Consider the following 12,331-nt stretch of genomic DNA (forward strand, 5'->3'; position numbering starts at 1 on the left):
AGGCACGGGGGACCATATGGGACACCGGGATTTGAACCAACCACCTTAGGTCCTGGATCGGCTGCTTGCAAGGCAAACACCGTTGTGCTATGTCTCCGGGCCCATTCTTTTCTGTTTGTTTTTGGCTTCTGATTTTGGGCCATATAGGTATTGCAATGCTAGAGAACACTCCTGGAGGGAATCATATGGGATGCTGAGCACTGAACCCAGATCTGCCATATGTAAGACAAGTACCTGACCTCTATTTAATTAGATAAAAAATATTTTTTTTTGGCCAGACATGGTAGTGCTTAAAAATTATTCCTGACTTTACTTAGAGGGTCATCAGTGATGCTGCAGATTTGATCTCTGGATTGGCTGCTTTATTTTATTTTATTTTATTTTATATTTTGTTTTTTGGGTCACACCTGGCAGCACTCAGGGGTTACTCCTGGCTCTACGCTCAGAAATCGCTCCTGGCAGCCTCAGGGGACCATATGGGATGCTGGGATTCAAACCACCGTCCTTCTGCATGCAAGGCAAAATGCCTTACCTCTATGCTATCTCTCCAGCCCCTGGATTGGCTGCTTTAAAATAAATTTTTTTGTTTTTGGTTTTGGTTTACACACTGGTATTTAGGGTTTATTCCTGGCTCTGCACATAGGAATCACTTTTTTTTTTTTGGTTTTTGGGTCATACCCAGCAGTGCTCAGGGGTTACTCCTGGCTCTGTGCTCAGAAATCTCCCCTGGCAGGCACTGGGGACCATATGGGATGCTGGGATTCGAACTACTGTCCTCCTGGATGTAAGGCAAACGCCCTACCTCCATGCTATCTCTCTGGCCCCAGAAATCACTTTTTTTTTTGTTTTTTTTTTTTTTGGGCCACACCCGGCTATGCTCAGGGGTTACTCCTGGCTGTCTGCTCAGAAATAGCTCCTGGCAGGCACGGGGGACCATATGGGACACTGGGATTTAAACCAACCACCTTTGGTCCTGTATCGGCTGCTTGCAAGGCAAACACCGCTGTGCTATCTTTCCGGGCCCAGAAATCACTTCTTGATAACTCAGGGGACCATATGGGGAACTGGGTCAAGCTGGTGCAAGGCAGATTCCCTTTGCTCTCCTGTCATTCCAGTCTTGTGGATTTGTTGCTTTTAAGGCAAGTGTCTTATCTGCTGCCACTACCTCTCTGGGCCAACTAAACAAAATTTCATAGGCACTATTCCTCCTAGTTCTCAGGGACCTGGGCCACTTCGGCAGAGCTAAGAGCTAGTAGTGGTGCCTGGAAACTATCAAGCCTAGACCTAACAAGGTTAGGGATCACTAGGGTTACACCCAGGGTAGGGGTGCTTTGATATGAAGTTTGGAGTCTTGCACTTCATAGCCTTATGGTCTTCTACTTATTTGCTCTTAACAACCCCCTTTTTTTTTTAAGCCTTTTTGATTTTTTTTACCCCTCATTTGCCTCTTCCTTTATAATGTTTTATTAATTCAGTTTTGCTTTGGGGCTATACCTGGCAGTGCTCCATGCTTATTAGTGGATCTGTACTCAGGAATCACTCCTAGTAGAGCTTAGGGAGCCATATGGGGTGGTAAGAATTAAACTGGGGTTGGCTATATACAAAGCAAGTACCTTGTTCCTTGTATTATTTTTCAACCCCATCCTCTTCTTTTTTTTTTTTTTTTTCCATCCTCTTCTTCTTTTCAATTTTTTTTTTTTTTTTTGGTTTTTGGGTCACACCCGTTTGACGCTCAGGGGTTACTCCTGGCTATGTGCTCAGAAATCGCCCCTGGCTTGGGGGGACCATATGGGACGCCGGGGGATCGAACCGCGGTCCTTCCTTGGCTAGTGCTTGCAAGGCAGACACCTTACCTCCAGTGCCACCTACCCGGCCCCCCACTTCTACTTTTTTTAAAAAAAGAAATTTGTTGGGGCCAGAGAGATAGTATGGAGGTAGGGCATTTGCCTTGCATGCAGAAGGACGGTGGTTCGAATCCCAGCATCTCATAGGGTCCCTCAAGCCTTGCCAGGAGCAATTTCTGAGTGTACAGCCAGGAGTAACCCCTGAATGCTGCCAGGTGTGACCCAAAAACGAAAAAAAGAAAAAAAAAGAAGTTTGCAAAGGCTGCTCTCTATAGCAGTTTGTATGTTTTTCTATTAAAATACTAAACTTTCCTTATTTTAATTTTCAAGGAATGACATAGCAATAACTGAAAAATAAAATTGTGGTTTAAAAGAAATGTTGGCATTATTTAGAGGAATAAGCACACTTCTCAATGTCCTATTTGTATGACAGAATTAAGACTTTAATACAGGGTTGGCACTCAGGTACTAATTGAACTGAACTATGATACAGATGCTGTCACATCTGATTGTACTCTTATCATCTCATTAGAAAGCTTCTTTTTTTATTTTTGGGCCATACCCAGTGATTCTCAGGACTTATTTCTTTCTTACTCTGGCACAGGAATCACTCCTGCCAGTGAGAAGAGACCATATGGGATATTCAGGATTGACATGTGTTGGCCAAATACAAGGCAAATACCCTACCTGCTATACTCTATCTGTCACTAGTCTTAATTTTTTTTTGTTTTGTTTTTTGGGCCACACCCGGTGATGCTCAGGGGTTACTCCTGGCTATGCACTCAGAAATTGCTCCTGGCTTGGGGGATCATATGGGACGCTGGGGGATGGAACGCGGCCAGTCTTAGGCTAGCGCTGGCAAGACAGACACCTTACCTCTAGTGCCACTGCGCTGGCCCTCCTAATCTTAATTTTTGATAGCACAGCGGTAGGGCATTTGCTTTGCATGCAGCTGATCCAGGATGGATGGTGGTTTGAATCCCAGCATCCCATATGGTCCCCCGTGCCTGCCAGGAGCGATTTCTGAGCCCAGAGCTAGGAGTAACCCTTGAGCGCCATTGGGTGTGGGCCAAAAACCAAAAAAAATTATTTTTTCATCATGAGTGCATTTTATCCTTTGACTATATAGTATGGCAAAATAATAGAGATTTGTATTTGTTTGTATTTTTTAGGATGTGACACTTGACCTCGTGGAATTAACCTTTAAGGATCAATATATTGGTCGTGGGGATATGTGGCGATTAAAGAAAAGTTTGGTATGATGTAATTATTTTTTGAATCTGTTAGCTTTTTTCTTATATTCTTTCTTTTTTTGTGTGTGTGTTTTTTTTCTTTTTTTCTTTTTTTTTTTTTTTGGTTTTTGGGCCACACCCTGTGACGCTCAGGGGTTACTCCTGGCTATGCGCTCAGAAGTTGCTCCTGGCTCCTTGGGGGACCATATGGGACGACGGGGGATCGAACCGCGGTCCGTCCTAGGCTAGCGCAGGCAAGGCAGGCACCTTACCTCCAGCGCCACCGCCTGGCCCCGTGTGTTTTTTTTCTTATATTCTTTTTTCCTGCCTGCCTTTTTTCCTTTCCTCCCTCCCTCCCTCCCTCCCTCCCTCCCTCCCTCCCTCCCTCCCTCCCTCCCTCCCTCCCTCCCTCCCTCCCTCCCTCCCTTCCTTCCTTCCTTTCATTTATTGTTTTTTGGGCCACAGCCAGCAGTGCTGAGAGGTTACTCCTGGCTCTGTGCTCAGATATTGCTCCTGGCAAGCTCAGAGACCATATGGGATGCTGGGAATAGAACTCAGGTCCATCCTGGGTCGGCTGCATGCAAGGCAAACACCCTATCGCTGTGCTATCTCTCTCGGCCCACCTTTTTTCTTTTCTTTTTTCTTTCTTTCTTTCTTTCTTCTTTATTGGTGGGGGGGGGGGGAAGCTGGGAATTAAACACAGGCTTCACACATTCAAGGTAAGTGCTCTAACACTCAGCCACATTCCTGGCCCTTGTAAGCATTTTTATTGGTTTTGGGGACATATCTAATTTTTTTTTGTCTGTTTTGAGACCATGCCTGTCAATGTTAAGAAGTTACTCCTCAGGGCCCGGAGAGATAGCACAGCGGTGTTTGCCTTGCAAACAGCCAATCCAGGACCAAAGGTGGTTGGTTCGAATCCCGGTGTCCCATATGGTCCCTCGTGCCTGCCAGGAGCTTTCTGAGCAGACAGCCAGGAGTAGCCCCTGAGCACTGCCGGGTGTGGCCCAAAAACAAAACAAAAAAAAAAAAACAAAAAAAAAAAGAAGTTACTCCTCGCTCTGTGCCCAAAAGTCACTCCTGGGGCCCAGAGAGATAGCACAGCGGTGTTTGCCTTGCAAGCAGCCGATTCAGGACCAAAGGTGGTTGGTTCGAATCCTGGTGTCCCATATGGTCCCCCGTGCCTGCCAGGAGCTATTTCTGAGCAGACAGCCAGGAGTAACCCCTGAGCACCGCTGGGTATGGCCCAAAAAACAAAAAACAAACAACAACAAAACAAAACAAAACAAAACAAAAGTCACTTCTGGCAGGCTCAGGAGACCATATGGGATGCCAGAATTCGAACCGGGTCCTCTGTTGGCCGCATGCAAGACAAACACCTTACCACTGTGCTGTTATTCAGCCCAATTTTTTTTACTATTAACAAAATTTTATTTAAAAAATGTTCGTTTTCGGGGCCGGAGATATAGCATGGAAGAAAGGCATTTGCCTTTCATGCAGAAGGACGGTGGTTTAAATCTCGGCATCTTATATGGTCCCCTGTGCCTGCCAGGGGTGTTTTCTGAGCATAGAGCCAGGAGTAATCCTTGAGCGCTGCCAGGTGTGACCCCCCCCAAAAAAAAAAAAAGTTTGTTTCTTTTCTTTTTTTTTTTTTTTTTTGTTGTTTTTTTGTTTGTTTTTGGGCCACATCTGGTGATACTCAGGGGTTACTCCTGGCTATGCGCTCAGAAATCACTCCTGGTTTGTGGGACCTTATGGGATACCAGGAATCAAACTGAGGTCTGTCTTGCGTTAGTTGCGTACAAGGCAAATGCACTACCACTGTGCTATTGCTCTGATCCTGTTTTTTTATTTTCTGATGTTAAAAGAAAAAGGTTAGGTAAATGTGTTTAACCAGCTAGGGACTGCTGTATTGTAAATATACTTAGACCTCTCAGGCTGGTTGTTCCCAGCCACAGTCTCCTCTTCTTTTCCTCCTCTAAAAACTAATGTGTGCCTTAGGGTCATTTCCTGAATGTAAAACCATATCTGCTATACTATTTTTCTGGTCCCTGTGTTTGTTTATTTATTTAATTTTTGTTTTTGGGCCATACCTGGTGATGCTCAGGGGTTACTCTCCTGGCTATGAGCTCAGAAATCACCCCTGGATAGGGCCGGAGAGATAGCATGGAGGTAGGGTGTTTGCCTTGCATGCAGAAGGATAGGGTTCGAATCTTGGCATTTCTTATTTTTTCTTTTGGTTTTTGGGCCACACCCAGCGGTGCTTAGGGGTTACTTCTGGCTGTCTGCTCAGAAATAGCTCCTGGCAGGCACGGTGGACCATATGGGACACTCGGGATTCGAACCAACCACCTTTGATCCTGGATTGGCTGCTTGCAAGGCAAATGCCACTGTGCTATCTCTCCAGGCCCGAATCTCGGCATTTCATATGGTCCTGAGACTACCAGGAACCATTTCTGAGCATAGAGCCAGGAGTAACCCCTAAGAGCTGCCGGGTGTGAACCAAAAACAAAAGCAAAAGAATTGCTCCTGGCTTGGGGGACCAACCATATGGGATGCGGGCAAAGCAGACACCTTATCCCTGTGCCAGCACTCCAGCCCCAACCCTATTTATTCATTTATATATTATTTATTTTATTTTGTTTTATTTTGGTTTTCCGGGCCACACCCGTTTGATGCTCAGGGGTTACTCCAGGCTAAGCGCTCAGAAATTGCCCCTGGCTTGGGGGGACCATATGGGACGCTGGGGTATAGAACCGCGGTCCTTCCTTGGCTAGCACTTGCAAGGCAGACACCTTACCTCTAGCGCCACCACGCCGGCCCCCCAGTATTTATTTTTAATTATATTTTATTTTTTGGTTTTGGGGTCATACCTGGTGGTGCTCAGGTGTTACTTTTGGCTCTGTGCTCAGAAATCACTCCTGGAAAGCTTAGAGGGACCATATGAGTTGCTGGGGATCGAACCTGGGTCAGACACATGCTAGACAATTGCCCTACCCACTGTGCTATCCCTAGGGCCCCATGTGTTTGTGGTTTCTTTTTTTTTTTTTGGTTTTTGGGTCACACCCGGCGGTGCTCAGGGGTTACTCCTGGCTGTCTGCTCAGAAATAGCTCCTGGCAGGCACGGGGGACCATATGGGACACCAGGATTCGAATCAACCACCTTTGGTCCTGGATCGGCTGCTTGCAAGGCAAACACCGCTGTGCTGTCTCTCCGGGCCCCGTATTTGTGTTTTTTTTTTTTTTTTTTTGGTAAAAAGGGTTCCAGGGGCCAGCGTGATAGCCCAGTGGGTAGAGTGTTTGCCTTGCAAGTGGCCAATCCAACTTCAATCCTCGGCATCCCATGTGGTCCCCCAGTACCACCAGGAATGACTACTGGGGACAAGTGCCAAGAGTAACCCTTGAACACCTCTGGTCTGACTCCCCCAAACAAAACAAAACAAAACAAAACAAAAGGTCCATTTTCTAAAATGAGAAGTTAGTGTCCTGTATTTAAATAAGAATGTCAATGTAGCTATGTGTGCAAACATAGGTAAAGCTAAGTACATTACTGAAGTTAATCACTTATTAGTCTACTAGTCTTTACTGTTGTTTAGACTTGCCAAGCTCTTCAGATCCTACTATTGTATCTGCCCCAGCAGGTTTTCCCATGGAACAAACTATGACTCTCAATTAAATTTTGGTTGTTAGAAGGAATAGATTAGAAAGCTAAAAGACTTGCTTTGTGGAAAATAATTTTGTGTGTGTATGAAATGCTTTATGGCCTTGATATGTTATTGAATGTTTCTCTCTCATCCCTTAGGTCAGCACATGTGCCTATATCACTCAGAAGGTGGAATTTGCAGGCATCAGGTAGATATGACATGTCTCTTGACTTACTACTTTAATAAATGGGTGTTGGATTTAGTGCAGCAACTGACTACAGCAGGTATTCAAGGCATTTGGTTATCCTTCATGAAATACTACTATGACTTAGAATGTTAGATCATTGAAGTTAAAACATACTCAACAAGAAATAAAACCCTTGCCTTGCAAGTAGCCGATCCAGGACCAAAGGTGGTTGGTTCGAATCCTGGTGTCCCTTATGGTCCCCCTTGACTGCAAGGAGCTATTTCTGAGCAGACAGCCAGGAGTAACCCCTGAGCACCGCTGGGTGTGACCCAAAAACCAAAAAAAAGAAAAAAAAACCCAGAGACCAGAGTGCATTGTGTTAGGTGTTTGCTTTAACATGGACAAATCCCAATTTGATTCCCAGCACCATGTATGCTTCTTTGAGCTCTCTCAAGAGTGATCCCTAAGTTCAGAGCTAGGAGTAAGCACTGAACACTGCTGTGCATGCCCCCCAACCAAAAAAAAAAAAAAAAACTAAACAGAAAACCAATTCTTCAAAATTTTATTTTAGATGGGCTATATATTTTTTTAGAGCTCAGCAATTATAGTCTAAGAAGTGACCAAGACTTAAGGAAAAGAAAATGCTACTTGAGTGATCCCTCCCAATACAAGCTGATCCCTCTGACCTGGTAGTCCAGAAAGTTCTGTGCTCAAGCATCACTTTTTTTTTTTTTTTTTTGGTTTTTGGGCCACACCGGTGACGCTCCAGGGTTACTCCTGGCTATGCGCTCAGAAATTGCTCCTGGCTTGTGGGACACCAGGGGATCGAACCGTGGTTCGTTCTAGTCTGGTGCGCTCAAAGCAGATGCCTGAAAGCTTACGCTGCTGCTTCTGCCCCTCAAGCATCACTTTAAATAGTGCTTCAGGGACCATATGGGATGTGCTGGGAATCAAACTCAGGTTGGCTGTATGCAAGGCAAGCAAGCACCTTACTATCACTCTAGCTTACATTCTCTTTTTTTGTTTTGTTTTGTTTTGTTTTGGGGCCTCACCTGGTGATACTCATTCCTGACTATGTGCTTAGAAATTGCTGCTGGCTGGGGCCAGAGAGATAGCATGGAGGTAAGGCGTTTGCCTTTCACGCAGAAGGTCATTGGTTTGAATCCCGGCATCCCATATGGTCCCCCGAGCCTGCCAGGAGCGATTTTTGAGCATGGAGCCAGGAGTAAACCCTGAGCACTGATGGATGTGACCCAAAAACCAAAAAAAAAAAAAAAACCAGAAATTGCTTCTGGCTTGAGGGACCTTAAGGGATACTGGGATTGAACCCAGGTCAGTCCTGGGTCAGCTATGTGTAAGGCAAATGCCCCACTGCTGGACCATCGTTCTGGCCCCCCCTTTTTTGGGAGGGGGCTCACACCCGGCAGCGCTCAGGGGTTACTCCTGGCTCTACGCTCAGAAATCGCTCCTGGCAGGCTTGGGACCTTAGGGGATGCCGGGATTCGAACCACCATCCTTCTGCATGCAAGGCAAACACCTTACCTCCATGCTATCTCTCTGGCCTCCTTTTTTTTTAAATTTGTTATTTGGATCACCCCCTGTGGTACTCAGGAGCTACTTCCAGCTCTGCTCAGGGATTGCTGTTGGTGGTGGATCATGCAGAATGTTGGTGGTGGAGATCATGCAGAATGGGGATCAAAACTGGGTCTCCTGTGTTCATTACACCTATCTCTCCAGCTTTACATTCTCACTCTGCAATGCAGGTGATTCACAAAGTGATGACAATTGGGCAGGTCAGGGAACCTCTCTGGTCAGGGAATCTCTCCTACTCCTCTTGTAAAATGAAAAGAAATGGTTGTTTTCCAATATTGCTGTGTAAAGGACCCGATAGTACATTTATTTAACTTTAGGCCACATTGATCTCAGATTTCTCTTATCAGTAATTCTTTTGTTTTATTTTGGGGCCACACTTGGTAGTGCTTATGGTGATCCCTGTGGTACGGAAGGGTCCATATGATGCTAGTGATTGAACTCAGGGTTCCTGCATGCAGAACTGGAGATATCTTTCAGTTTCCAGAAACAATATACTTATTATTATCATTGTCATTATTATTGTTTGGTTTGGGGGTCACACCTGATAATGCTCAGGGATTACTTCTGATTCTGAACTCAGGAATTACTACTGGTAGTGCTCAGGACTATATGGGATGCCAGGGATCGTACCTGGGTTGCCTTTTATAAGGCAAATACCCTACCTTCTGTACTATCTTTCTGGCTCTAAACTTTTTATTTTAATAGAATTGCAAGATAAGCATTTAGGAGGCACAAAGATCTCTGTTCAGTTGAGTCATTCTACTGAAGGTTTTTTTTGGTGGGAGGAGGGACTCACCTTACAGACTTTGTAGCTATTCTTCGTTCTGTGCTCATGCATGACCCCTGGCAGTACTTAGGGGCCATATGTGGTGCCAAGGATCAAATTGAGGTCTACTACATATGAATTCTTTATTTTAGGATCAATTTATGGACTTCTCTCTTGAAATCTCCGACCAGCTAATTTCTTTGGCTGTAAATAACTTAGCTACCTTGAAGTCACCTGTGTTTTTTTTGTGAATTTTAACAGTTGTTATAACTTGTGTGTGTGTATGTGTGTTTTTTTTCAGGGCCCAGGCTGGTGAGCTGTGGGTCAAGAATGAGAAGGTCATGTGTGGTTATATCAGTGAAGATACAAGGGTAAGGTTGCTTTTTGTTTTTGTTTCATTCTTTTCACAAACCATCATGTCTAAGTTCTGAAAGAAAAATAAAAGAGGCCAGTGAGACAGTACAGTGGGGCCTTGCTTGCATGTGGCTGATCTTGGTTCAATACCCTTCATAACATCTGGCTCCCCAGTCCTACCAGGAGTGATCTCTGACTGCAGACAGGTGTGACCCAAAACCAAACCAAACAGAAAAGCAAAGCAAAGCAGAGAAACAGACACAAAGCATAGTAATCATGACTACCCTCTTTTCAGGTGGATAACATTGGCAGGGACTCAGGCAGGTCTTTATTTGACAGTGAGTCTCTCCAGTTTGGGCTTATTCTTAATTTTATTTCCATCCCCGTTCCCCTCTGTCCTTTCCTGTCATTTTTTTGTTGATGTCCAATGGTCACATACCTGGTTATGCTGCAACAGAGATCATCACACATATGGTGTCACATTGGGACCACAAAATGCTGATGGGATTCTTACTTAGTGATGGAGTCCGTGTTGGGACTTGAACTCAAAGCAAGACAGGCACCCCAGTTCCCTGCTTTTCATTTTCTTCTTAGCAAGGGGTCTGTTTAATATCAGAAACAGTGGGCCCGGAGAGATAGCACAGCGGTGTTTGCCTTGCAAGCAGCCGATCCAGGACCAAAGGTGGTTGGTTCGAATCCCAGTGTCCCATATGTCCCCCGTGCCTGCCAGGAGCTATTTCTGAGCAGACAGCCAGGAGTAACCCCTGAGCACCGCCAGGTGTGGCCCAAAAACCAAAAACCAAAAAAAAAAAAAAAAACAAAAAACAAAAAACAGAAACAGTGTCCAGCTTTAGGCTTCCAAGTCCATTTGCACATGATGACTATTTCCACGATCAGGATGGGAGGACATCGCAGAGAAAAGGTTCCAAAGTTTTTAGAAGAATCTCCTCTGGCTCTCAGTTTTGCTTGGAAAATTCTAAGCTGAAGCTCCAAGAACATTTCTAATCTGGTGGAACCCCCTCTCTGTCTTCCTTTGTTCCCATTTCCCTGCCTCCCTGAAGGTTTGAAACCAGAGGTAAATTTCCCTCCCTGGATTCTTTGGGAATGTCTTTGGGCTTTTGCTACTGTATGATGTGTAGAGGATGCTGCTAAAGAAGCTACAAATTATAGGACAGCCCTGTAGAATAGAATCATCTGAGCCTGAATCACGGGAGTATTGTGGGTTGTGGGGCAGCAGCACTCGGGATGCTCCAGCTTTTTTTTTTTTTTTTTGGGCCACACCCGCTTGACGCTCAGGGGTTACTCCTGGCTATGTGCTCAGAAATCGCCCCTGGCTTGGGGGGACCATATGGGACGCCGGGGGATCGAACCGCGGTCCTTCCTTGGCTAGCGCTTGCAAGGCAGACACCTTACCTCCAGCGCCACCTACCCGGCCCCAAAAGAATTAGTATCACTTGTATTTTTTTTTTGTTTGTTTGTTTGTTTTTGGGCCACACTTACTCCTGGCTGTCTGCTCAGAAATAGCTCCTGGCAGGCACAGGGGACCATATGGGACACCGGGATTCGAACCAACCACCTTTGGTCCTGGATCGGCTGTTTGCAAGGCAAACACCACTATGCTACCTCTCCGGGCATCCAGCTTTTGAGCTTCAGTAGATACCCCCACCTCCTTTCCCCAGGAAGTCATGAGAACCAGAAATTCACCAGACAATGCCAGATGTCTTAGAGGGCCAAAATTAATCTCCAATTCAGAATCAGTGACCATTAGAGATAACTACTCTGAATTTACTTTTTCTGATTTCTTTGATGTTTACATATTAATAACATATCTGTGTATAATATTGTAATCCTAAATATTATCTTGTTTTGCTTTTTGGAAGGATGAGTGGAAATTTTCCTTTGTTCTTATTTTTGTTCTTGGGTCTTCTGATGTTCAGGGATTACTCCAGGTGGACTTGGGTGACCATTTGGAGTGTTGGCAATAAAACCTAGATCAGCTGCATGCAAGGCACTTACCCACTGTACTATCTCTCCAGCCCTCATACCTTTTATATGAAGGTAGCACCCATTCTCAAAGGGTGTATGGTCCACTTCTAATGATACTCAGCCATCCAAATTAGGTAAGGTGCTGAGGAATACTCAGGGCAATGCCAGTAATGTTCAGGGGGCCATGTGGTGTTACGATTTGACTTCTGGTTCTGGTTCTTGCCAGGTATATGTCACTGACTTACCTCATTGGTTCCTGATTTTATTTATTTTGTTTTTCTGTTTTGTTTTGTTTTGTTTGCTTTTTGGGCCACACCCGGTGATGCTCAGGGGTTACTCCTGGCTATGTACTCATAAATTGTTCCTGGCTTGGGGAACCATATGGGATGCCAAGGGATCGAACCATGGTCTTTCCTAGGTTAGCCCCATGTAAGGCACATACCCTACCGCTTGCTTGTGCCATTGCTCTGGTCCCTATTTTTGGGCCACACCTGGAGGTGCTCAGGGGTCTCCGCTCAAGAATCACTCCTAGTGGTGCTCAGGGGATCATATGGGTTGCTGAGGATCGAACCTGTGTCAGTCATGTGCAAGGCAAATGAAAATTTGTTTGATATATGTTGATGTTTGGCATCACTGTTGATGTATGGCAATTGTACTTGGACATGCCCCTAGGGAGCTTCTGTGGACACCAGCAGTGTGGGCCCATATCTGGCAGCTTGGCTTTG

At 45.2% G+C, this 12,331-nt stretch overlaps 1 protein-coding gene across 1 annotated transcript in view; it reads left to right on the forward strand.

Annotated features, from left to right (window-relative positions):
• DEPDC5 (DEP domain containing 5, GATOR1 subcomplex subunit) overlaps nt 1-12,331 on the forward strand; it is a 181,826-nt gene that overhangs the window by 18,775 nt on the left and 150,720 nt on the right. The window contains exons 6-8 of the mRNA XM_049788917.1: nt 3,017-3,100; nt 6,879-6,928; nt 9,568-9,637. Of these exons, the coding sequence (XP_049644874.1) occupies nt 3,017-3,100; nt 6,879-6,928; nt 9,568-9,637 (204 nt within the window). The remainder of the gene's footprint in view (nt 1-3,016; nt 3,101-6,878; nt 6,929-9,567; nt 9,638-12,331) is intronic.

Source organism: Suncus etruscus, chromosome 15 (assembly GCF_024139225.1).
Source record: "Suncus etruscus isolate mSunEtr1 chromosome 15, mSunEtr1.pri.cur, whole genome shotgun sequence".
Taxonomy (NCBI): Eukaryota; Metazoa; Chordata; class Mammalia; order Eulipotyphla; family Soricidae; genus Suncus; species Suncus etruscus.